At 46.3% G+C, this 27,035-nt stretch overlaps 1 protein-coding gene across 5 annotated transcripts in view; it reads left to right on the plus strand.

Annotated features, from left to right (window-relative positions):
- Nucleotides 1-24,008, plus strand: part of LOC142575148 (monocarboxylate transporter 7-like) — an 88,926-nt gene extending 64,918 nt beyond the window's left edge. For 2 of the 5 annotated variants that reach the window (XM_075684212.1, XM_075684213.1), the window contains one exon: nucleotides 23,036-24,008. In XM_075684212.1, coding sequence (XP_075540327.1) covers nucleotides 23,036-23,175 — 140 coding nt within the window. In that variant the 3' untranslated portion in view covers nucleotides 23,176-24,008. The remainder of the gene's footprint in view (nucleotides 1-23,035) is intronic. The other 3 variants (XM_075684211.1, XM_075684210.1, XM_075684209.1) reach the window with 2 other exon arrangements.
- Nucleotides 24,009-27,035: the final 3,027 nt, after the last annotated feature.

The following is a 27,035-nucleotide window of genomic DNA, read 5'->3' on the forward strand; positions in this document are numbered from 1 at the left end:
GCCGCGGTGGGAGTGTTCTTGATTTTGAATCTTCTGGATATTTGACGCAGTCCCACAAGATGTGCGTGTAGTCTGCAGTCTCCCTCCGGCAGACTCTGCACATATCTGTCGGATATGTCTCGGGGTACATACGATTCATCAGTCTCGGGCTCGGTAGCGATCCGGTCTGGAGCTGTCTCAGTACTACCGCCTCCGCTCGACTCAGTCTCGGGTGCGGGGGTGGGAGAGTTCTGCGAGCCAGGCGATAGGCCTTCGTGATTTCACTGTAATCTGTCATGCGGTCCTTGGTTCCGAACCACGTCGGACGGTCTGTCGCCGGGGCGCGGTTGGTTAGCGCTCGCGCCGCTGCGTGTGCCGTCTCATTGTGGTTCTCATTGCGTCCCGACGCGTCGCCCGCGTGCGCCGGGAACCACTTGAGTCGTACTTTTCTTTCTTTTAGTTTGACCGCTCGCAGTACGCGCTCCGCCTCCCTGCAGATTTGGCCTTGGCGAAGTTTCGCACCGCCTGTCTTGAGTCGCTCAGCACCGTGTGGCAGTCTGCGTCGGCGATGGCCAGGGCGATGGCTGCCTGCTTCGCTTGTTCCGCTCCGGCGCTTCTCACGCTCGCTGCCGTCCTCGTGGCACCGGTTGGCGCCTCTATGACGACCGCTGCGAAGGCGTTCCGTTGGTATTCGGCCGCGTCCACGTACCGCGCGTGTTCGTCGTTGGCATGCTGGTCAATGAGAGCCTTGGCCCTCGCCGCTCTTCTTCCCTTGTTGAACTCGGGATTCATCTTCCTCGGTATGGGGTCGATTCTGGTCTGGCGTCGGACCTCTTCGGGGACGGGGAGCTTCATCTCCACCTCGTTCGAGCGTTTAATTCCCAGATCGTCCAGTATCTTCCTCCCGGCTTTGGTCATGGACAGCCGCTCCAGTTGAGAAGTCCGTTGCGCTTCGGCTATTTCTTCGAGCGTATTGTGTAATCCGAGCTGTAACAAGCGGTTCCTGCTCGTGGACTCGAACAGGCCCAGAGCCGTCTTGTACACTCTTCTGATGAGCACGTTGATTTTGTTTCGTTCGCGTTGCAGCCATCTGTGGTAGGCTGCAACGTACGCGACGTGGCTGATGACGAAGGATTGGACGAGCCTAAGTAGGCTCTCCTCTCATGCCAGCCTTTCGGGAAGGGACTCGTTTTAGGAGTCGAATCGCGTTGGCTGCTTTTGCCCTGAGACGGGTGATAGTTTCGCCGTTTCTTCCGTGCTTTTCGATGACCATGTCTAGGATCCTAATTTTGCCGACCTCGGGGATCACGTTGCCGGATTTGGTGACGATTGTGATTTTTTCGTTTTCGCGTTGTCTGGTCTTGGTTCTGCTGTTTTTGGTAGGTGGGAGTATGAGAAGCTCCGATTTGCTCGGCGAACATCTCAGTCCGGTGCCTTCCAGCTGGTCTTCTATTGCGTCGACAGCGGCTTGCAGCGCACCCTCGATGTGGGCGTCGCTGCCACCGGTCACCCACAGCGTGATATCGTCCGCGTAGATGGTGTGCCTGATGTCTTCGATATGCCCGAACTTCTCGGCCACTCCGATCATTACCAGGTTGAACAGCATCGGCGAAATGACCGATCCCTGCGGTGTTCCGGTGCTCCCGAGCTTCTTCTCTTGAGTCTGTAGGTCGCCTGCTCGTAGCTCGACGGTCCTGTCCGTGAGGAAGTCCTTGATATAGTTGTAGGATCTTTCGCCCAAGTTGAGCTTGGAGACTTGGGACAGAATCGCCGAGTGTTTCACCTTATGGAAGGCGCTCTGCAGGTCCAGCCCTAGGATTGCTTTGTTGTCGCGGGTGCTGCCGCCATCATCAACGATTTTGTATTTGAGCTGCAGCATCGCGTCCTGCGTGCTGAGGTGCTGTCTGAAGCCGATCAAAGTGGCCGGGTACAGCCCTTCTCGTTCCAGGTAGTCTTGCCACCTGTTGAGCAGGACGTGCTCCAGCACCTTGCCCACGCAGGACGTGAGCGAGATGGGCCGGAGGTTATCCGTGTCCGGCGGCTTCCCCGGCTTGGGGATCAGGATGGTCTTGGCTGTCTTCCACAGCTTTGGCAGCGCGCCCGCTCTCCAGCACTTGTTGTAGTATTTTGCGAGCTTTTCAATCGAGCCGTCATCGAGGTTCTTGAGAGCCTCGTTCGTGACGAGGTCCGGGCCGGCTACCGACCGACTGTTGAGGTCGTGCAGGGCCGCGCGTACCTCCTCGACGTCGATGTCACGATCGAGCTTCGCGTTAGGCAGGCCGCTGTACGGCGCGTGCTGTTCGGTAGGCGTAGTCGGCAGGTATTTGTCGTTAATGCGCCTGGTGACTTCGTCGACGCCGTGTGCTGAGACCGCCTGATGTATGAGCCTGGCGAGTCTGTCCCTTTGGTGTGACTTGGTCTTGGTTTCGTCGAGCAGGCGCCGCAGCAGGTTCCACGTCTTCCCGCTGTGCATCTGCCCGCCTGCCGCGTTGCAGATCTCGTTCCACTGTTGCGTGCAGAGAGCGCGGCAGTGATCCTCGATCGCTAGGTTCAGCTCCGCCACCTTCTTTCTCAGTCTGCGGTTAAGACGTTGTTTCTTCCAGCGATTGAGTATCGACTGTTTGGCTTCGATGAGATGCGCAAGCCGGCTGTCTACTTTGTCGATCTCCGCGCCCGTTTCAATCTCTTTAGTCGCGTCGCGTACGCTCTTGGTGGTTTCGGCCGTCCACGAGTCGATGTCTTTGATCTCGTCGTCACCGTCGCTCTTCTGGCTTCTGGCGTCTCGAAATGCATCCCAGTCTATCCCTCTGTGTGTTTTGATGCTGGTGTCGTTGTGTTCCGGTATGCCTATTTCAACGATGGTGTGGTCGCTACCTAGGTCGGTCCCCGTGTTTCTCCAGGTGATCGCGCTCCGGATGTCATTCTTGACGAACGTGAGGTCCGGAGTGGTGTCCCGGGACACGGAGTTACCAATTCTCGTCGGATGTATCGGGTCCGTGATGAGGGTGAAGTCGAGTTCCCTGGCATCTTGGTACAGGTCGCGGCCCTTTGCTGTGTACTTGTTGTAGCCCCAGGCAGGGTTCATCGCGTTGAAGTCTCCGCACGCGATCAACGTGTTCCGGCCCGCTGCGGTGCTGGCTCTGTGCAGTAATGTCTTGAATCTCTGTTTTCTCTGCGATGGGTTGCTGTAGACGTTGAGCAGAAATATGCTTCCTTTTCTCTTCTTGCCCGGGATGATTTCGGTGAGTGTGTGCTCGATCTTGAGATTGCTTTGCAGCTCGCGTTCGACGAACGTGAGTCCCTTCCTGACCAGGGTGCACAGGCCTCTGCCGTCGGGCGGTCCCTTGTGCACTCTGTATCCGGGGAGGGACGGTGCGTCGGTTAGTGTTTCTTGTAGTAGTATAACGTCTGGTTTGCGCGCGGCATGTACGATGTGCTGTTGGATGACTGCCTTCTTCCTTTCGAAGCCGCGACAGTTCCACTGCCACGCGGTTACACTTGCTGCTGCTGGTGTTGCGTTTGCGGCCATGATTGCGTTGGCGTGTACGGGGCTCCCTGGTTGGGTGGATGTTGCGCGAAGAGGGGCGCAAACGTCGGGTGGCTTACCATCGGCTGTAGGGTCCTTTCGATGTAGGCGAATCTGTTCGTGTTCTCGGCTTGGTAGGTCTCCACTGTTTGTTTTAGTGCTGTCACTGCTGCGATGTTTGTCGTGATTAGCTGTTCGAGTTTGCTGAATGTCGCTTCGAATTTCGCTTCGGGGCTGTCGATGCGATCGTTTTCTGTTTGCGTGCGCGTGGCCTCGATGGCTCGCTTCTTCGGAGCCGGTTCCTCTATGGCTTTCTCCTGGATGTTCGTTGTCGTTTCCTCGGTCTTGCTTGTGCTTGGCGTGGGTCTCTGTAGAGGCTCGTTGTTGCATAGCAGCAACTGACGGAGCTCGGCGATCTCTTTCGTGAGGTTGTTGATGGTCGCTCGCAACGCCGCGTTTTCTTGTCTTAGGATCTCATTTGCCTCCCGGACCTTATTCATATCTTCTTTCTTCGTGGTTTCGGTGATTTTCTGCACGTTTCTTATGTAGTTTCCTTTCGCTGCGTCGACCCAGCTCACTCGCTCACGTGATGGTGACGTTTTCCTGCTGAGACTTCTCTTGCAGCAACTGCTGTCTCTGGATTTGGGCGCGTGGTTTTCCGATGGGGTCCTTGACTTTCGCGCAGCTGGCGGCTTGTCGAGTGGCGGGAAATCGCTCTGCGACATCAGCGGGCGTTCGGCCTGTTGGCGCTCCCATTATCGCTTGCGCACTACGTAGGGGATATTGTATTTCGCCTTGCACGTTCGGTCTCCGGTCGGGTGTTCGTCTCCGCACAACTTACATTTTGGGGTACAGCGATGGTCTTCTGTAGGGTTCTCGAGTCCGCAGGCCAGGCACGTCTTGATTGTGGGGGTCGGGCACACGTCCTTGCGGTGTCCACTCGGCCGCACTGCTGGCAGAGGTCGATCTGTTTCTTGTAGAGGCGGCACGGTATCAGGGTGACTCCGTATCGGACGAAGTTCGGTACCTTGGGTCCCTGGAACACCACAATCGAAGTGGTCGTGCTTCCAATCCTTTTTGCGGCCACTGCTAGCGGGTTCCTCTCGTTGACGATGTTTCTATCTAGCTCTTCGGCGCTCGCGTCGATGGGGATGCCTCTGATGACGCCCTTCACGGTGTCGTGAGGTGCCGTGCGATATGCGCTGACCTCGTAGGGTTTGCCTTGAATAGATATTTCCTGGATTTTAGCGTACCTTGCCGCGTTGTCTTCGTTCGGTGTACTTACGGCCATGATGTTCTGTTGTGTGTTGGGGCAGATGGTGTCCGCGGCGCTTTCCTCGCTCGTGATCTTGGCCGCAGCGAGTATGGCCGGAGCGACGGTGATGGTGCCGGTCTTGACGATGTCCAGTCCCCCTCTGGGTCTGACAACTATCTTGGTTTCTTCTAGTGGCATGGCTGGCATGCGTGCTGCCTTGATGGCCGAGGCTCTGACGTTCTTGTAGAATTTTGACCTCGTGCTTGTTTGAATCCCGCCGGGTCCGTCGGGCTTGCCGCTGGCGGGGGTCCGCTGGCGCAGCCTCGACATACGTTCCCCCGCGAGCGTCCATCCGGCGTCGCTGTGATATTCCTCGGGTGATATCTCTGTTCCCGGAACTTGAACGCACATGTGATTGTCCACGATCATTGTTGTTTCAGAGGGCGCCTCCATCTCGGAGCTGACGAGCGGCAGCCGCCGGGATGTACGGCAGGCCGCTGTCGGTGCGACGGTGTTGTTGGGCCTAGTGTCCGCGGAACACACCTAAGCCTAGCAATCCTCCGCACGGCGGCAGTAAAAGCAGTCACGAAATGTGGCAAAGAAAAACGCACCTCTGGGGTCAGCTGGTATCGGTCGATGCCACTCCCCTTCACGGACACATTGGTGCAAGCAAAACTTTGGTTCGAGGTAATTAGCACTGCGTAATTGGCTAGCAATCACGGAGCCGATCTCTGACTAGGGACGAGCGCTTCTTCTTCGTCGTCCTAATTCCGAGAAAACAACTGAGATCGCTGGGAAAGGATTGAACGAATAAAAATTAACTAACAATTACAAATTTTATTAGGAAAGAAATCTTTTTGAAAGAAGTGTAATCTCTTCAAGACTGAGCAAGCATCCTTGTGACATTGCCCAAGACAGGAGGCTTCCACAGAAAATTTCAGGAATCGCAAAATTCACTCCAGTTTTGCTAAATGTTCTTTCTACAATGCTTTCCCTTGCATGCGTAAATTGTCTAGAACATTAGAAACAAATTGTCAAGTGTCCCATCATCACCACAGGATGGACACAGCGGGGAAAGAGCCAGACCAGCCCCATGTTGATAAAACTTTAAGGAAAATTTTTCCACACCGTAATCGAGCGAACCTCAGTTTTTGAGTTTGAAAGAAATGTCTGCGTCAAGGGAATAGTGATGCAAATACTCCACAGAATTGGTTGGATCGCTTTACAAGCATGATAGCATATGACCTGAATCTAGCAGTAGAGTAATGTATTATATGACACAGGAAGCATCGAGAGAATGGTGCCACTGAGGCCCGCTAGTGCCAGGCAATTTGCCATTTCATTCATCCCTTATGTCCAGGTATACAAACAAGTCTTGGGAACTTTAATTAAGCGTGGCACAAGAGAATGGGATGTATGCAAGATGTGATTCAATATTGGCAATGAGTGATGAACATAAGGATAACAAATCCATTATTATGGCTACTGATGAAGGTGGTGGACTTAGTTTTCTAAGAGATAACATTAGCGCCAGGAATTCAAATAAAGATACTCATATGAAATGAAATTCTAAGGCATAAAGACCAATCCAGAGCAGGGAAGAAAATGTCAATGCCCGACTTTTGTTCACATTCTGATGCATCTCTGTAGCAATGGTAGTATCTATCGCTAGACCCGGTAAGTGATCCCGTAACAACCCATTTAAAGTACTGCACGAAAGATATTTAGCACTACGTGGATAGATATTATTAAAAATTACTTCTAGTGATTTTCGCGCACCGCCAATAATTGGTATCTCACTCATACGTACATTCAAAGGTTCAACCAGGTTCTGTACCAAGACTACGTGTGGTATATGGAAACTCGGACAATGAACTCCAAAAGATAACGCCGGCTGGGAAATAAAACGCTTTCTAATCTTCTGATTGGTGCTTCGTGCATTTTTAAGAATGTGTGAACAGTTGGCAAACGAAATCTTCACAAGCGAGATGGTAACCGCTCTTCTCGTGCAGCGCGCTTTTAGCAACACATTTCGGTAATCCACAGCAGAGGCCTCCCGTTCTAACAGGACAAGAGGCCCAAATTTATAAGCTGTGCACCATGTTGTATGCTCGAAGGCACATGCACGTGTCGTTAGCGCTTACTGTATGCGCATGCGCACTCTTCGGCTATCGCTGATCTGATAGCCCGCGTTGGCTTTGAATGAACGCTTGCACGGGCCCACCGTGCTCAGTATGTAACCTGCCTACCAAGTAGCAGGAATAAAGGCAAATAAACGTTCTTTCGATGTTACGTCTATGCCGCCCAGTCCCTGGATGCCAGACATGACACACCAAAATATAGCACACATCCAAATTCAAAGATGGGGCGTATATACGTTTTGTAAATCATCAAAAGCAAGTCTCTTCGCATTCCTGATCGACGGTTGCATAGTTTTCGTAATATTCCAATCACCCTCACTTCCTTAGCTATACCGGGTGTTCAAAATTAAGCTTTATAGTTTTCTTAAAATTAGGCACTGGGAGGCACGCAAAGACCACCTGTGTGAATAAGTTATGTGACCAGGGGGACACATAGTGAGATTATAATTATCGCTGTCAGTAGCCCAATTAACTAAAATTGAATATTTAACTTTTTATTGAATGCAGTAAGTGTGTATGTTTGTATTCAAAAGTTAGAGGCAGCTGTGTTCCTACGCATTTCACTTGGGAGAATTCTTCTAGCATGTCTGTGCTCCAAGATATACGATTCCAAATTTTAACTGTCGTTCGCAAGATTACGCATGCAAGAGAGCGATGATCGGCGCAAAGATCCTCCCGGATGTGACGTGGCTGTTGCGTGCGGCGTTTAGCGTGACAACAGGGCAGAGGCATAGGCAAAGATGATAACAATTCCCTTTCCCCTCTCGTACGACAGACAAGTGCTGTTAGCGTCTGTCCACCGTACATGCTCGTTTAGTGCGCGTCTTTGTAGCGCTCGTTTATTTTCTTAAAGTATGCTAAACCAACTCGCCCACGTCAAGCTTCTCCTTCCCTGTCCTGCGCCAACCAAATCCAACTAGCGCCCGCGAATTTCCTAATTTCATCGCTCCACCTAGTCTTCTGCCGGCCTCGCCTGCGTTTCGCTTCTCTTGGTACCCATTGTGTAACACTAATGGTCCAACGGTTACCTAACCGGCGCATTACATGACCTGCCCAGCTCCATTTTTTCTCTTAATGTCAATTAGAATATCGTCTATAGCCGTTTGCTCTCTGATCCAACCTGCTCTCTTTCTGTCTGAATGTTATGCCTAGCCATCTTACACTCTCTCTGTTAAGGTCCTCAGTCATTTGCTGTAACTCGTCTCTGCATTGTTGCTGAATTGAACGATGTCATCGGCATACCGAAGGTTGCTGAGATTTTCGCCGTCGATCCTTATTCCTAAGCGTTCCCAGTTTAATAGCTTGAATACTTCTTCCAAGCATGCAGTGAACAGCAGTGGAGAGATTGTGTCTCCCTGTCTGACCTTTTTCTTTATAGATATCTTCCTACTTTTCTTGTGTACAAATAAGGTAGCTGTAAAACCTCTGTAGATATTTTCCAATGTATTTATGTAAGCGTTCTGTACTCCTTGATTACATAACGCCTCTGTGACTGCTGGTATCTCTACTGAATCAAATGCCTTTTCGTAATCTATGAAAGCCATATAGAGAGGCTTATTGTACTCTGCGGATTTTTGATAACCTGATTAATGACATGGATGTGATCCATTGTAGAGTATCCCTTCCTGAAGCCAGCCTGTTCCCTTGGTTTACTAAAGTCCAGTGTTGCCCGTATTCTATTGGAGAGTATCTTGTTAAATATTTTATATAGTATTGCGAGTAAGCTAATGGGCCTATAATTTTTATATTCATTAACGTCTCCCTTTTTTGTGGATTAGTATAATGTTTGCATTCTTCAGATTTTCTGGGACCCTTGCAATCGATAGACATTTCGTATAAAGAGCCGACAGTTTTACAAACATTATGTGTCCTCCATCTTTGATTCAATGGACTGTTATTCCATTTTCTCCTGCCGTTCTTCCTCATTTCATGTCTTTCAAAGCCTTTCTGACCTCATCGCTAGTTGTAGGAGGAATTTCTGTATCCTGTCCATAACTGTTCCTAATGGAGGTACCCTTACAAAATTGTTTATAGAAAGTATATAGACAGTCTATAGACATTTGTCTACGAAGTCTATAGACTATCTATAGACTATATTTATAGACCAGTCTATAGGCAGTCTATAGACTTATGGTCATGCACTTTTTATAGACTAGCCGATAAAATGTTTGAGTCTATAAACTTTCTATAGACTGTCTATGGAATAATGAAAATTCACGTTTATCGACAAAAGTGTATAGGGTTATACAGTTCTATTTTTGTAGACTGAAGTCTATAGAATGTCTATACACTATCTATAGACATTTATCTACAGACATTTTATACACTTCAGTCTACAAAAGTGAACTATATGTACAGTTCTACTTTTGTAGACTGAAGTCTATAGATAGTCTATAGACGTTCTATAGACTTCAGGCTATAAAAACAGAACTTTATAATCCGATACACCTTTTTCTATGACATTCTGCAGGCATTTCTCAACAAAAATGAATTTTCATTAATCTATAGACAGTCTATAGACACAGACATTTTATAGACAAGTCTACAAAGAGTGTATAAGGCCATAACTCCATAGCTATCGGCTATCTACAAGTTAGTTTACATTTTTGTTTACATGTGGTAGCAAAACATTTTGAATGTATTTATGCTCGTGCGCCTGTTGCTTTTCATCTGCACTTATGCATTAACGTTAGTAGATTAATAATGCTCCTGAACCAGCTGTACTTTCATATATAATGCAGAAACAGAAAAAATTTAGTGCTGAATCATGCAGTGCAAAAAATAAAACAAATGCACCGGCAATGAATTAACTGTTATTGCACGATATAATAGATGAATTCCTTAAAATGCAAGTCTTATGCTATTATGGAAACAGACTAAATATTTACACTACTTCCCTTTGGCAAGCATGGTCGCCAGGCTGGCCTTGACCTTGGTGTCATTAGTCCCAAAGGTGCTGCAGGTGTATGCTGCAAATAAGTAGATGCAGCAATATGAGGCAAAAAATAACAAGTGTGTATTCTCTGTATGTTCATTAAGCAGCTTAATATATTTGCTCACACTATCTAAGTCAATACTTAATGCGGTATAACTATGACTAAGGGCTGCTTGTCAATGCAAATCAGTACCTTTATACAATGTTTTATTTTATGATATGGTAAACAAACAGTCACAACTGCTGCTCGTGCCATCAACAGTATGTTCCCTTTAATGACAAGTTCATATATGATGCATTAATGTACTTATCCCAAATGATCTCTATATTTATTGCTGAAACGTTACCCAGTTGGACGGTCTGTACATTTTTTTGGCTGGTAGTTAAGTATGCCCGTACAGAGGTATATGCTCAGAAGACGTGACTGGAGTATTCATAGTATCATGCCAAAGATTGTAATTTGTATTGCTTAATACACATTTAAATGTCTTTCTCATATTAATGGGTCATAATAAATGGGTCATTAGCCATAACTTCAACAGAAGGCAGATGGATTGATTGTATCGGTATGGTCATTTAGTTTCTTACAGGTAATGAGGCCTCTTGGGCATGCTAACAGGTTTCCAAGTTAGGTATACCACATGAGCACTCGAAATACCACACGAGCACTTTGTGTCATGGCACGACAGATATGCACCTCCTCGGAAACAGAACTGATAGTATAGTTCGAATGAATTGTATCACAGTATATTATTTAAGGTGCTTTCAAAAATGAAAATGTTTTTCAGGGTTTTGAGGTTCATGAATTTTAGTTAACGCAACAGAAAACTAATTGAGTAAGAAATGCCTTGTCAGTATGCTTTACTTTCTTTTTTCAATAAATGGAACCAATTTCCCTCAACTTTTTATGAAGTAAAATGTTTTAAAATTATATTTAACACAGAGATACTCTGGAAACTTCGTATGACATATAACAAGACAGCATACCTATGTGGCCATTTTAAGATTTCCCGATCTTCTTCCAAGCCTTCCCTGGCTGTTTTCTTGAAAATTTTCTGGCAATCTATGACGCCGGCAGCTTAAGTGCAATAAAAAAATATTGTGGTTTAAAGTATGCCAAGTACTGCCAGTCCATAATATTTAGATAAAACGAATAACATGTCAGTCACTTGACATGCAGTATTACATTCAACTGACTTGAATCCCTTGTTTAATAAAGCTGAGAAGGGCTTGGGGAAAGTTCGTAATTGATGGTCACACGAGTACAGCACGGAAGACAAGGACACAGAGACAAAAACGTAAAGCAAATGCAACAATGTGAGGGAAACTATTCAATGAGTTATCTTTACGGTTCAATAGTAGTTTTCTATATCGTTTGCTCTCATCACTTATGCCTCTAGTTAACTTTGTTTACCTCTGACTAATTACTACATGGCAATATGAATCAGAACCAGTATGATGGTTCGTTATATTACAGTATGATAAGCAATGAGCAAAACTTGAACAAGGTGAAAGCAGGAGACAACGTTTTGACAAGTGTACTTGTCTTCTTCAAGGCCTTGAAGGCCTTGAAGGCTGTTCTTGAAGGCCTTCAAGGACTTGTCTTCTTCAAGGCCTTGAAGAGGCCTTGAAGAAAACAAGTCCACTTGTCGAAACGTTGGCTCCAGCTTTCACCTTGTTCACGTTTTGCTCATCGTCTTGAATTTCCATCTCCCGCATTCCCCGTGTTTTCCCAGTATGATAAGCAGTTAGACAACCGTAATGGTCGTCCGTGCCAGCAACGGTACGTTTCGTTTCAAGACACGTTCATGTGACACACAGTGTACTGATAAACATAAAAGAGATGCAAGAATCCCAAGCTATTCTTATAATAGTAATTGTTGAAACAAAGATACGGCTGCACTGTGCACATTTTTCAGGTGTTTATGCAATATGCCCATGCCGAACGAACATGCTCAGCATAGCGACTGCTGTTTTGAACAATCACATTAAGAATTGCAATTTATTTCCGCTTCTAACAGTCTGCAATGTCTCTTTTCTCATACTTCGAGATGAATACATTTGCCACATTTTCAGTAGAATGCACATGAATGGGGGCGTATTGATAAGGTTACTTATCAACTAAGACATGTTACGATCTCTTAGGTGTGTTTATAAGGGTAGAACAAATGCAATGTCGACTAAATTATTTCAGTAATCTGTGCGTTATCTACTATGAAAAGACTACCAAAAGAATAATTTGGCCCTTTTTTTTCTTTTGCACCGCGCATATAGTAAACAGTCTGTCCAAGACGGCGGCACTACATGCAACAGTAATGAAAACCGGAACACTTATTACGCACGACAAGGGCTTCATACCATGACGACTGGCACAATGCGAATCTGCGCCAGCAGATGCCTAGTGATTAACAGCACGTAAACTGCATAACGCCGAAGCATCGAAAGGCGCTTAACGCTTTTCATATAGCCCGAAAGATAACTTCTGCTGCTAAACTGTTTATAAAAGAGACAAAAAACAAATCTTCCAACTACCGTCAAACGCAACGCCTTCAGTTCGAAACGTGTAAAGGTGCTTTCCGAAGAGACTAATTTATTGTTCTCTAATTTTTTTGGCTAAGTTGCGAAGCTGCGAGTGACTGAGCTTATCGCAGGTTTCATGCTCCAAACGCGTTTGTCATCATCATCATCATCATCAGCCTGGTTACGCCCACTGCAGGGCAAAGGCCTCTCCCATACTTCTCCAACTACCCCGGTCATGTGCTAATTGTGGCCATGTCGTCCCTGCAAACTTCTTAATCTCATCCGCCCACCAAGTAGAAGCCTTTTCGTAAGCCTCCAGGTTTCTGCCCCGTACGTAAGTACTGGTAATACACAGCTGTTATACACTTTTCTCTTGAGGGATAATGGCAACCTGCTGTTCATGATCAGAGAATGCCTGCCAAACGTACCCCAGCCCATTCTTATTCTTCTGATTATTTCAGTCTCATGATCCGGATCCGCGGTCACTACCTGCCCTAAGTAGATGTATTCCCTTATGCCACTTCTAGTGCTTCGCTACCTATCGTAAACTGCTGTTCTCTTCCGAGACTGTTAAACATTACTTTAGTTTTCTGCAGGTTAATGTTTAGGCACACCCTTCTGCTTTGCCTCTCCAGGTCAGTGAGCATGCCTTGCAGGTGGTCCCCTGAGTTACTAAGCAAGGCAATATCATCAGCGAATCGCAAGTTACTAAGGTATTCTCCGCAATACTTGTGGGGGGGGCTAGTTGGTGCATATTTCCAGAAGAGGGTTATAGCGCCGAAAAAACACAACACACAGCAAGCGAGACGGGACAGGCGCGTCCCGTCTCGCTTGCTTGGCAGTGGAGCCGCTATAGATATCTTTCAGTATTTTTACGTACGGCTCGTCTACACCCTGATTGCGTAATCCGTCCATGACTGCTGAGGTTTCGACTGAATCAAACGCTTTCTCGTAAGCAATGAAAGCTATATATAACGGTTGGTTATATTCCGCACATTTCTCTATCACCTGATTGATAGCGTGGATACGGTCTATTGTTGAGCAGCCTTTACGGAATCCTGCCTGGTCCTTTGGTTGACAGAAGTCTAAGGTGGTCCTGATCCTATTTGCGATTACCTTAGTAAATACTTTGTACGCAACGGACAGTAAGCTGATCGGTCTATGATTTTTGAAGTCTTTGGCTTCCCCTTTCTTATGGATTAGGGTTATGTTAGCGTTCCTCCAAGATTCCGGTACGCTCGAGGCCATGAGGCATTGCGAATACAGGATGGCCAGTTTATCTAGAACAATCTGCCCGCCATCATTCAACAAATCTGCTGTTACATGATGCCTTCCTCATTTGCGTAGCTCCCAAGGCTTTCTTTACTTCTTCCGGCGTTACTTGTGGGATTTCAAATTCTTCTAGACTATTCTCTCTTCCATTATCGTCGTGGGTGCCACTGGTACTGTATAAATCTCTATAGAACTTCTCAGCCACTTGAACTATCTCATCCATATTAGTAATGATATTGCCGGCTTTGTCTCAACGCATACATCTGATGCTTGCCTATTCCTAGTTTCTTCTTCACTGCTTTTAGGCTTCCTCCGTTCCTGAGAGCATGTGCAATTCTATCCATATTATACTTCCTTTTGTCAGCTGTCTTACGCTTGTTGATTAACTTGTAAAGTTCTGCCAGTTCTATCCTAGCTGTAGGGCTAGATGCTTTCATACATTGGCGTTTCTTGATGAGATCTTTTATCTCCTGCGATAGCTTACTGGTATCCTGTCTAACGGAGTTACCACCGAATTCTATTGCACACTCCTTAATGATGCCATGGTGCCCGTAAGATTGGCGTTCATTGTTTTAACACTAAGGTCCTCTTCCTGAGTTAAGCCGAATAGATGTTCTGTAGCTTGATCCGGAATTCCTCTATTTTCCCTCTTACCGCTAATTCATTGATCGGCTTCGTTTGTACCAGTTTCTTCCGTACCCTCCTCAAGTCTAGGCTAATTCGTGTTCTTACCATCCTATGGTCACTGCAGCGCACCTTGCCGAGCACGTCCACATCTTGTATGATGACAGGGTTAGCGCAGAGTATAAAGTCTATTTCATTTCCAGTCTCGTCATTCGGGCTCCTCCACGTCCACTTTCGGCTATCCCGCTTGCGGAAGAAGATATTCATTATCCGCATATTATTCTGTTCTGCAAACTCTACTAATAACTCTTCCCTGCTGTTCCTAAAGCCTATGCCATATTCCCCCACTGACTTGTCTCCACCCTGCTTGTTCCCTACCCTGGCATTGAAGTCGCCAGGGTATATTTTGTTTTGACTTAACCCATCGCCGATTCTACTTCCTGGTCATCGTGACTGGATGTAGCGGCGTAGAACTGTACGACCTTCAATTTGTACCTCTTATTAAGTTTCACAACAAGACCTGCCACCATCTCTTTAATGCTATAGAATTCTTGTATGTTACCAGCTATATTCTTATTAATCAGGAATCCGACTCCTAGTTCTCGTCTCTCCGCTAAGCCACGGTAGCACAGGACGTGCCCGCTTTTGAGCACTGTATATGCTTCATTTGTCCTCCAAGCTTCACTGAGCCCTATTGTCTCGTGTTTTGCTTGCGGTAACTTCCCAAAAATATTTAGATTGGTTGCCAGGAACCTTAAAAATATTGCTACTTTTAAACTATACGAATACGGCGCCGCACACACTGCTGATCCATGCCCCGCAAACACGGCCTTTCATCCGAGTACGATAGCAGTTATTCAACTATACGTGTCTGTTGGAAAATTCTTCATGCTAACACAACTTCGAGATATATATGTAAAGCGTGTCACAAGAATTTCACTACACATGCGGCGCAGCATTAATCGCGGCCGGATCGAGCGCCACGAAATGAGATCTACCACACTGGCTGCCCAACACACACAATCCGCTTAGTGGCAGCTCAGTAACAAGTTAAAACATAGTGTACTTCGTTTATTACGCACCTAGAACTATAACGCTAAAATCAACAAGCCCGTGTTGGGCTGCTGAGCACGAGGTCGCGGGATCGAATCCCGGCCACGGCGGCCGCATTTCGATGGGGCGAAATGCGAAAACACCCGTGTGCTTAGATTTAGGTGCACGTTAAAGAACCCCAGGTGGTCAAAATTTCCGGAGTCCTCCACTACGGCGTGCCTCATAATCAGAAAGTGGTTTTGGCACGTAAAACCTCAAATATTATTATTAAAATCGACAAGCCCGAGCGATCGCTCGCCGTAAAACTTTCCGTATAGTAGAAGCGAGAACAAGAGCGCGTTATCAAATCATGTCAACGACAAACCGACACTATACCCGAGTCGCCTGCGCTACATGCATCCGGTTCGCGCTACGAAATGCGCTCACATAATCATGAGCTCTTGACGCAAAACATCTTTGCTAAAGCTTACCGTTTAGTGTAGTTGACGTGTGATGCCAGAAAGAAGACACGCATATACAGACACCAACGTTCAGGCAGACACGGCACACCGCTACAAGCGTTTACGTGCCACTCGTTGAGAATTCAAATTGACGCGGACAGACAGACAGCGCACCGCCGCGCATGCGCAGGAGCTCCACGCGCCGGGCGTGCGCGCTCCGAGGAGTGTGAGCGCCTTTTTGTCTCTTTCTCTCTGCGCGCCATGCGCCGCACCTGAACGGGTTGCTTTTCTTGTCCATTTTAACGCGACAGCGTTAAGAAGCTCGTGTCGCTGAAAAGACGGTGTCGGCCGTGCGCGATAAATCCCGGGAGGCACTTCATGAATAAAGAACAACTTGCAAGATGGGCTGGGTGGGAATCGAAACAGGGTCTCCGAAGTGTGAGACGGAGACGCTACCACTCAGCCACGACTTTTTTTTTATTGCCGGCTTTGACATACACAAACAATACACAAAAAGGAAAAACATGTCAACAAGAATTTTGCTGGCACGACATATCAAAATTTTTTCAATGCTGCAAGTTTATCTAGCATGTCAATCCATGTTGGTTGTTCAGGGAGTGCCCGATGGACATCCCTGAACCGTACTACAGATTCAATGAAATGATCACGTGTAGGTCGCGAATTGACATCAGCATTGTTGAACTGCATTCTAGCTTTCCACAAACTGTGGAGGCCCAGGAGCATTATAGCGTCATACGGAAAAGCCTCCGTTTCTACCGGTAAGAATCTTATTCCATGTGGATATAAAGGTAGCTCTTTCTTTAAAGTCCTTTGTAGCACATCCCAGAAAAAGATGGGATCCCAGCAATCTAGAAACGCATGTTCTATCGTTTCAGGTTTCCTGGATAAGGACCAGTTAATGGACCACGGGACAAAAATACCCCTGTTATGCATCCATGTTTTAACTGATAATGCGTTAGTGTGTAGGTTAAAGAAAAAAAGTTTTTACCGAAGGGGGTACTGGCATTCTTTTAACCCTTTTGAGGACATCTCCTGGGCCTCCAAGGTTTGACATACGGTAAATCGGTACAGGGAGCATAGTGTCAATTAGGTCCTTATACAATTTTTTCCTAGTAATATTGGCGAGATACTGCGCAGTGAACCGCACATGCAAAATTCTGTACGCAAGCACGACTTCTCGCAGGTAACCTTTAACAGAAACATGCATTGCTTCACACGAGCATACAACAAATCCTGGAAGGTGACGACATAAAAGCACTTGCATGACTGTGCGAAGGAACACATCATTCTGATCGTGAAGGTACACAAAGCGCGACACAACTTGTCGCACAAATAAATGTGCCAACACAAGGCCCCCTTTCTGTACTGGCAAGAACAAGTTTGTGCGGCTGGTCCTTTCCCAAGTCGATGCCCATATGAAAACGGCGAAGATACGGTGGATTTTTTGGATGTTGATCCGCGAAGCACACAGCACATTCATGAAATACCATATCTTGGACGTAAGAAATAGGTTACAGACCGTGGCACGCGAGAACATTGACAGCTGTCGCCCCTGCCAAGCGTTAGTCTTTTCCTTTGCTCTCGCCACTTGTTCATTCCAGTACGGCTCAGGGTCGCGATAAGAGTCGAGAGGCACGCCTAGGTAGGTTGTCGCAGTGGTTGACCACCGAAGTCGAGCGAAGCAGTCTGGCGTTTCTTCCCATTCACCATTCCAATTCCCATAACTCTTCTCCCAGTTTATTTGCACCCTGGTGCACTTGCAGAAGGATTCAACTACCGCCACGGCCTCACAAATACTATTTCGATTTGAACAGAATATGGCGATGTCATCGGCATACGCCAATATTTTCACCTGTGTGGACTGTAACCTGAAGCCAGTTATCCGTTCATTGTTTTGGATGGCCTTGCACAAAGGCTCAAGGTAAGCCGCGAATAGCAGGGGCGACAGCGGACATCCCTACGTCACAGAAGACAGCACTTGCACGCTGTCTGTCAGGTCCCCGTTTACAATGACCCGAGTTGAGCAGTTAGCATACGCCATCCTGACACCGTCTGTTATTACGCTTCCTACGTTGGAATGCTCTAATATGGCGAAGAGAACATCGTGGGAAACACGGTCGAAGGCTTTAGCGAGATCTAGTTGCATCATAGCCACTCAATTACCACGACTTCGATGCTTCAAAGTCGTACAAAAGCGCCTCTAGTGAATGCGGTGTTGCCTTAGAAACGTGCCGTAGAAACTTATACTGCGGTGTATATCGGCATTTATGAGCATGTAACTTACAGAAGTCGCAATTACACGAGTATCGAAGTACGTTTCCGCTACATTTCTGCTGCGCTCTGCACACACGCAGAGCCATCTTGCGGCAAACACAGAAGACCCCCTCCTCGTAATGTGCGGCGCTGCCCTACATGTGGCGCGCCACTCGCCCTCTTCTCCCCTTCGGGCCGTGCGGGGACCTGTGCGAGGATGCCCCACTACCCTTGCGTTTAATAAATTTTCTCGCTCTCTCCCCTGCCAACTTCACTCGTCACTCGCCCCCTCGCGTTTTGGAGACGTGGCTCCTCTTTCCACTCACAGCGCGATTCCTAGGTGCAGCGTCCGATGCGGGACGCCTCTGACCTGATCGCTGAGCCGTAGCGCGTCCGGTGGGAAAGCGTCCCCTGCGATGTGTGCCGAGCGGCTTCCGAGGAGTCATGCGTCTGCGTGGTGCTCCCAAGCGAGATAGAGGACGATACCATCGAGGCGTCAGCCTCATGATCGCGTCGGCCTTCATGGCGCGTCGCGGCCCGGCTTTCTGTGCTGATCACGACGTTTGGCTCGCGTAGATAATTTCTCCTGGACTGAGGGCCCCAGTCATCGAGTAAATTTTCTACTTGCTTTGCGAAATAAATGTTTATTCTCCCTCTCTCCCTCCGAGACACCGAGTTCTTTGGTTCGTTCCGCTTGCTCAGGCGCACGTTTCGTTGCCGCGCCGAACGCTGCGTTGCTCGGCGCTCACCGCGGGACTGATGGGTGCAAAGTCCGATGCAGGGCGCCTCATAAGTGATCGCTGCGCCGTAGCGCAATGTCTGACACCCCTTGGTGGGTCGACGGAAACGCTATCGCGTGCCACTCTTGAAGGCGAAGCTTAAGCGTCCTCCAATTTTTTCATCTTTTTTCATGGACGAAGGAAATGCGCTGGCAGGAAGTATTACAAACGCTGTGGGCTATCGTGTGGATGGATGAATGCGCTGTTTGTAAAAGCCGTTACAGGGCCCTTCAGACGCTTCAGATGCATTACCGCCAGCAACTATGAGTAATACAGCGTATTTGTAGCATATCTTCCAGCGTACCATCAAATGTGACGCCCGCACGTATGTTAGTGCTAATTTTCTGTTGAGATAATAGGTCAAAGGAATCAGTACAGCATTGAGGTACTCATACACGTGGCTGTGCAGGAATACCGCCGGCAAAATACTGGGTGGACTCAGAGAATTTGGCACTTATTTTAAGTGAATGAAAAACTTGGATGAGTTTATAGTGCAGGATATCAGTCAACAAAAAACCGTCCGATGTTAGTGATGCAGCCGAGATATGAAGACAACGTGAAAAGTATCTGAGAATTGGACGACACACAAAGGGCGCACCACATGCGCAACATCGGTTCATCGCACACTCACAAAGTCCGCGTTGTCAGCTACATGCATTACGACTCTCTGCGTTGTTAGCTTGATACCTGTTTGGAATCCACTCGTAGCTGAAGTTGGCGTTCATAACATCTATTATCATAACTGGATCGGCGTTTTGTTTTCTTTATTCTACTGCCGCAAAAGTGATGCTATGACAACTGTGAAGACTGTCTTGGGATTGCCGAGAGCGACTACGTAGATCATGTCATGTGGTCAGCAAATGCGGAGGTATACACTATGTGTATACTAAAGTCTACAAATAGGCTCTACAGCAATCTCAGCAGTATACAACTTCAGTGGCTTATATCAAACGCAGCTCCGTATTATCCACCGGTACCTGCGTTTGGTTACAGCGTACACGGGTTGGGCCCAGATTAACGATTTTTGTCTATTGTTAATCTATAAACGGCATGTAAACCTAAAGCAATAAGAATTTTACAGTATCGGCTGTTTTCTACTTCATCTCACGCCTTACCACAATCCGTATACGGGCTGTTCGCACAAGTTAACATGACCTTCGGTGACGTCCCACCCTATGGCCTTCATTAGCGGTGATGTAGGAAACCGTGGAGAATAATTCCAATTGCAAAGTATACGGGATGTTTCACTTAATTTGAGCCAGACTTTAACATATGCAAGTGGTGCGTAGCTGGAGAGAACCAAGGTAATATTGTTTGCCATCGCTTGTAGATGCTAAGATTATTTTTGCATTACCCTGATTAGATAATTAGTGTTAATGAAGTTCTCAATTATGTTTATTAGATGTATATATTCGCAATGATAAAACTGTAGAGCAACATTAGAAACTCGCGATGCAGTTTTCTGTTCAACACGTGCTCCATAGAAGTGTTTTTCCGAGCGTGAAGAAGCCCGCGATTACACGCAATGTGACTCGAGCGGCCGGTCGCGCAGCAATATATACATATATATGCGTGTGTGTTTGTGTGTGTGTGTGTGTGTGTGTGTGTGTGTGTGTGTGTGTGTGTGTGTGTGTGTGTGTGTGTGTGTGTGTGTGTGTGTGTGTGTGTGTGTGTGTGTGTGTGTGTGTGTGTGTGTGTGTGTGTGTGTGTGTGTGTGTGTGTGTGTGTGTGTGTGTGAATGTATGCATGTGCGTGTTTGAAGAACTACGTAGAGCGGGAATAGACAAGAAGAAATATACACCTTATCGGCTCTCGTCTATAGACAGTCTAAAGACGAAGAATGAACAATAAATAGAGACTGCATCGGCTTTTGTCTATAGGTAGTCTATAGAGGGGCAGTAGACAAAAACGAAACAAACACTTTATCGACCTTTTTCTATAGACCGTCTGTGGACTGCGAATAGACAAAAATAAATAGAAATCTTATCAGCTTTAGTCTATAGAAAGTCTATAGACAAATAATAGAGAAAAATAGAGGCTGTATAGACTTTCGTTTATATATAATGTATAGAGAGGAAGTACACAAAAAAGAAACAAACACCGTATCAACTTTTTTCTATAGACGGTCTATAGACTGCGCATAGACAAAAAGAAATAAAAATATTATCGACTTTTGTCTATAGAAAGTCTATAGACAAATAATAGAGAAAAATAAATAGAGGCGGTATCGACGTTTGTCTATAGGTAGTCTATAGAGGGAAGTAGACAAAAAGAAACAAACACCTTATCGACTTTTTTCTATAGACCGTCTATAGAATGCAAATAGACAAAAAGAAATAGAAATCTTATCGACTTTCGTCTATAGAAAGTCTACAAACAAACAACAGACAAAAATAGAGACTGTATCGACTGTCGTCTATAGGTGTCTCTTGTGGGAAAGTAGACAAAAAAGAAACGAACACAATATCGACTTTTTTCTATAGACTGTCTATAGACTGCGAATAGACAAAAAAGAAATAGAAACTTTATCGACTTTCGTCTATGGGCAGTCTATAGACTTTGCATCAACAAAAGTCCGAATCTATAGAAAGACAAGGTCGTCTATAAAAGTCTATAGACTTTCTATAGACAGTCTAAAGTCATTTTTGTAAGGGATATATCCTGACACTTCTGGGTATTTTACAGGTCAGTATAGAATTCTTCCGCTTCCTTTACCATATCTTCGAGATTGCTGATGATGATACCCTGCTTATCTTTCAGTGCATACATCCTGGTTTGACCCGCCGTGGTTGCTCAGTGGCTATGGTGTTAGGCTGCTGAGCACGAGGCCGCGGGATCGAATCCCAGCCACGGCGGCCGCATTTCGATGGGGACGAAATGCGAAAACACCCGTGTACTTAGATTTAGGTGCACGTTAAAGAACCCCAGGTGGTCGAAATTTCCGGAGTCCTCCACTACGGCGTGCCTCATAATCAGAAAGTGGTTTTGGCACGTAAAACCCCATAATTAATTTTTTTTAAATCTTGGTTTGTCCTATGCCAAGTTTCTTTCTCACTGATTTCAGGCTGCGTCCATTTATTACGGCTTCTTCAGTCTTTCTCACGTTATAGTGTCGAATACAATTTATTTTCACCTTGTTGATCAGCTTTGATAGTTCCGCGAATTCTATCTTATCTCTTGAGTTGGACACTTTCATTCTTTGTCGTTTCTTTATTAGGTCCTTTGTTACTTGGGAGAGCTTGCCTACTGGTTGCATTGGTGCCTTGCCTCCCACTTCAATTGCTGCTCTGAAGCCAGCCTAGTTACGGTTTCATTCATTAGGTCTGTGTCATCATGTCTCTGTTCTAAGGCTGCATATTTGCTTGCAAGTACAAGCCTGAATTTGTCTGCTGCAATGAGTGACTAAATGACCGTCCTGTCCTGATCATCTACTACTCGGTTCTACAAAATGAAGTTATGGCAGCAGTCATAGGACTTATTCAGGAATCCATTGTGGTGTCCTTCCAGGCTCTATGTGGCGTAATTTTTGGATTCTTTATAGAGCTGCTAGAAAACTACGTATCCATACGCTCCTTGAGGTTTTGACCAGAAAAGTAGTAGTCTGCATCTGTTCAAGCTTACCGCACAAGTACTCTATAACATCCTTTAAGCAAAGACAACAAGCTTTTAGCAACATTAACCGATGGGCGTGTGCTTATGCTTAGATATGCTGATGACTTTTCAAGCATATTATATATTTTACTCAGTAACCTGCAGTGAATAACATTCTGTACGTTTTTAAAGCGTTTTCGAGTGATCTGTTTTACATTTGAATTATTTATCTGTAACACTATCCAATTCCTTGATGTTCTGCTAACCTTTACTATAAGGTCACGTATGTTGGTGAAATGTTACTATAGTGAAGGTCATGTTTGCTCGTCGCTCTTGTAAGTGGTGCTGTTGCAGTATGGAGCCTGCAAAAGCTATACGCGTCACAACAGCACAATGACTATTTAGTCTGGGAAACTACTGCATGTGGAAATAAAGAGACCCAAGAAATAAATTGTTAGGAACATCAACTTTCGACGGGTATTTTAACTATGAATTTAATGACATGAACTGCAGATGTAAATAAGAAAGCGATGTTGGGGAATTTTACAACTGCTTGCAGCAAGCGCACACTAGTGTGAAAACTGATATGAAACGTAAAAATGATCTGTGCAAGAGAAAGGAGTGGATTTGGCTACTTTCTGTGCAGGCTACTTCCGGGACCGGATAGGCACCTACGATGGTCTGTATTTCCTGTTGGGAGCCTACAGTTTTCTCATCACCCTCATCTGGATCGTCATATCCATTGTGCAGTACAGCAGAGGCACCAAAAAGTACAACCTCAAGTGAAGCTGCCCAAGCCGTACCCACATCGTTCCGAAGCGCCCACCACCACCAACTGTCATCATCATCATCATAACCATCATCATGTCACTGCATAACTACCCACCATTTTGTGCATACTTCTCATTGCATACAAAGAAACATTACAACTTGTGAAAGCCATTGACGTTGTCCTCGTCTCTGATAAGTATGACAAGCGCTTATGTCATCAGGCTCAAACAGATGACATCGATCTGCTAGCTCAGTCTGCAAGCAAACAATTTGAGATACGCCAAACAAAATCACTAAATTAGCAAAGACTGAAATTTGTTTACACGTCTGACTGAAGAAATGTTGACTGTTAAGGAAGAAAATTAACGCCAAATTCTCACGTCTTGAATTTTGCGCAAAACACGTAGCCAATGACGGTAGTATTTCTATTTATTTATTTTTTCTGCTATTTCTGGCTCATTAAACTTCCCCACAAGGTAAGACTACTACTAGCAAATAAAATATCGCGATCCATCAATGTAGTTTTTGACTGACATCAAGACCCGTCGTGGTGTTTTAACGGCTATGGCGTTTCGCTGCTGAGCACAAGGGCACGGGATCAAATCCCAGCCGCGGCGGCTGCATTTCAATGAGGGCGAAAAAGAAACAACCGACGATTACGACACTCCCTGATGGGAAATTTAAGCGCAGCTTTATACTTGTTTTCATTCCAACATATACTGAGGCAAAGAATTTGAGACCGAAATCACCGCACCCACTGGCAGTAAGCCAGTGCCGCCAGCGCCTTCGCAGAGGGAGGGGCAGTTTGGCAACGCTAGCATGATTAGTGGCATCGGAGGACGAGCACATCATAATTGGACTTCTCCGCTCTTTCTGCGCATGTGCGAGGAGCAGCGGTCGCGAGAGAGAAATGTCGGGACTTTCGGTCCTTGAGATTTCTCTTCGCCTAGGTACTACGGAGAAGAAAGTTGTTAGCTGCGTTCGTCCGTAGCCGAGCTGGCAACGCAATCGACAGAATACGTGGCGTGTCCAAGGTGAGTTTGTTGCTATTTTGTTGGGACGGTAGCATAATAAATTTTTATAGTCGCAGGGTGATACATTTGGAAGGGAGGCGTCTTCTGGGATGACTTTAGTGGCAATGCATTACATCGTGCCGATGCATTGTTCATTAGTGTCGTTGAGCAAGGTCAGCATAACGCACACTTCAGAAGATTCGCGGGAACGGAAACGGTTTGTGAATTCGACTGCCGTGCCGATGCGAGTTTGTTGCTTTTTTTGTTCTTTTTTTTTGTTTTTTTGCGGCGGTTTCATATTAAATTCTGATAGCCGCAGGGGGATACGTTGGGACGTGAGGCGTTTTCTCGGATGACTTTAATGGCAAAGCATTAGGTCGCGCCGATACATTGTTCATTAGAGTCGTTGAGCATATACCACACACTTCAGGGGAATCGCGGGAACGGAAACAGTTTATGAATTCAACTGCCGTGCCGATGCATTAGTTCTTAATGTAACTGAGCATACAACACACTAGGAGATTCGTGGGAATGCAACATTTTGTACTCTGTATGTGAAAGTACTAAAACTTGAGTCACCATGCAATCTGAGCTGTAGATCGTTGGGAGAGCTGTACAGCCACACTGGCAAAACACTGTGCCTTGCGGATGAATACGGAACAAATGTATGCTAAAGAAAAATGGTCGTCATGCAATTTCATAGCAGTAGCTCCTTGTTAAAGCTGTACATGTAGCAACACTGATATTGGCTACGTGGTACGTTTGTGCAATCAGCCAGCTCTTCCAGATTCAGAAAAGACTTAAGACCGGAGGAAAATTTCTAAAGCTACAATACGGCAACCTGATTTGATAAATCATAGTTTGGATGTTTCCAGTAGAAGCATCTGTACCAACGGAAACTAAGTTGCAGTAAAAGTTGGACTTCAGAAAGTAAGTGCGTCAACATTACACCAACGATAATCGCAGTTCCACTACATGGATGACTTGCCTTGTATGAAAACATTGTTTTCACCTTTTGCTCTCCTGTTCGCCACATAAGCATTGCGGATTAAGGCGAAGTCTCCCTGTTTAGTGCAATGCGTTTGTCACTGGCTGACCACAAATGAATCGCTATCAATGTCGTATAATGAGCATTAAAAAGTTCTTTTCAGCTCCTACTTTGCGACTGATGAGCCGGCTGTGCTTACATAGGTGCGGATCCACCTCCAGAGGGTCATCACTGAATTATTATTTTTTTACAAGAGCGTGGACACCTGCATAAATAGTGTTTTTTGACTGACTGCACATAGGTTACCAGGCTTTTTATCAATCTTTTAAATCACCCACACAGGCGTACGTTATCCTCTTCATTTAATAAAGAGGGGTAAACATCGACAAAATGATGCAGCTCAAATAGCTTGCACGTGTATGCGTTTTCTATCCGCAGTGACGGACAAGATGGCTCAAGCGTTGCACAATGCCGTTTGCCTAAAGTCAGCTTCGCCGTAAAGCACCAATGTCACGCAATCAAGCATGCGAAGTGTATTGCGGCGAAGTATACCAGGAGTGGAAAGCGGCCACTGTCAGAGGATATAGTGTGATGTACGTGCGTACCTGCCGTCACGTCTCCTGTCGCAGTACAAGCACGGAGACGCCGACCAAGTGTACTGGCAGGCCTTCAGAGCTCTTTCGCACGCAGTTGTAGCGATCTGAGCCCTTGTTTCGCCCACATAGAGCTCCCCGTATATGAGCTAGACATCGTAACAGCCCGGATTAGTAATACGCGCTCCTTCATTAATTACCCTTGCGCACAAGCACCTCAGAATCACTACGAATCTGCACCACGTAGCCAATATCAGTGTTACTGTACAGCTTTAACAAGGGTCTACTGCTATGAAATTGCATGACGACCATTTTTCTTTAGCATACATTTGCTCCGTATTCATCCGCAGGACGTCGTGTTTTGCCAGTGTGGCTGTACAGCTTTCACAACGATTTACGACTCACATTGCATGGCGACGCAAGTTTTAGTACTTTCACATACAGAGTACAAAATGTTCCATTTCCACGAATCTACAAGTGTGTTGTATGCTCAGTTACATAAAGAACTAATTCATCGGCATGGCAGTTGAATGCACAAACTGTTTCCGTTACCACGATTCCCCTGAAGTGTGTGGTATGCTCAACGACACTAATGAACATTGCATCAGCACGACGTAATGTTTTGCCATTAAAGTCATCCGAGAAAACGCCTCACGTCCAAATGTATCCCCCTGCGACTATCAGAATTTAATATGAAACCGCCGCCAAAAAACAAAAAAGGCAACGAACTCACATCGGCACAGCAGTCGAATTCATAAACTCCGTTCCCGCGAATCTCCTGAAGTGTGCGGTATGCCGACCTTGCTGAACGACACTAATCAACAATGCATAGGCACGATGTAATGCTTTGCCACTAAAGTCATCCGAGAAGACACCTCACTTCCAGACGTACACCCCTGCGACTATCGAAACTAATATGCTACCGTCGCAACAAAATAGCAACAAACTCACCTTGGACACGGCTTCTTCGCCTTGCCGGCCACGCATTCTGTCGGTTGTGTTGCCAGCTCGGCTAGGGATGAACGGAGCGAACAACTTTCTTCCCCGTAGTACCTAGGCGAAGAGAAATCTCAAGGACCAAAAGTCCCCACATTTCTCTCTCGCAACCACTGCTACTCGCGCACGCGCAGAAAGAGCGGAGAAATCCATTTATGATGTGCTCGTCATCGGAGGCAGCTGTGGAAGAAGACGACGAAGAAGCGAGCAGTGCAAAAACTTGAGGGGCAGTATGGGAACGCTGGCATGGTGAGCGGCAGTGAGCGGCATCGGAGCCAGCTGTGG

This window comes from Dermacentor variabilis, chromosome 3 (genome assembly GCF_050947875.1).
Source record: "Dermacentor variabilis isolate Ectoservices chromosome 3, ASM5094787v1, whole genome shotgun sequence".
In the NCBI taxonomy this organism is placed as follows: domain Eukaryota; kingdom Metazoa; phylum Arthropoda; class Arachnida; order Ixodida; family Ixodidae; genus Dermacentor; species Dermacentor variabilis.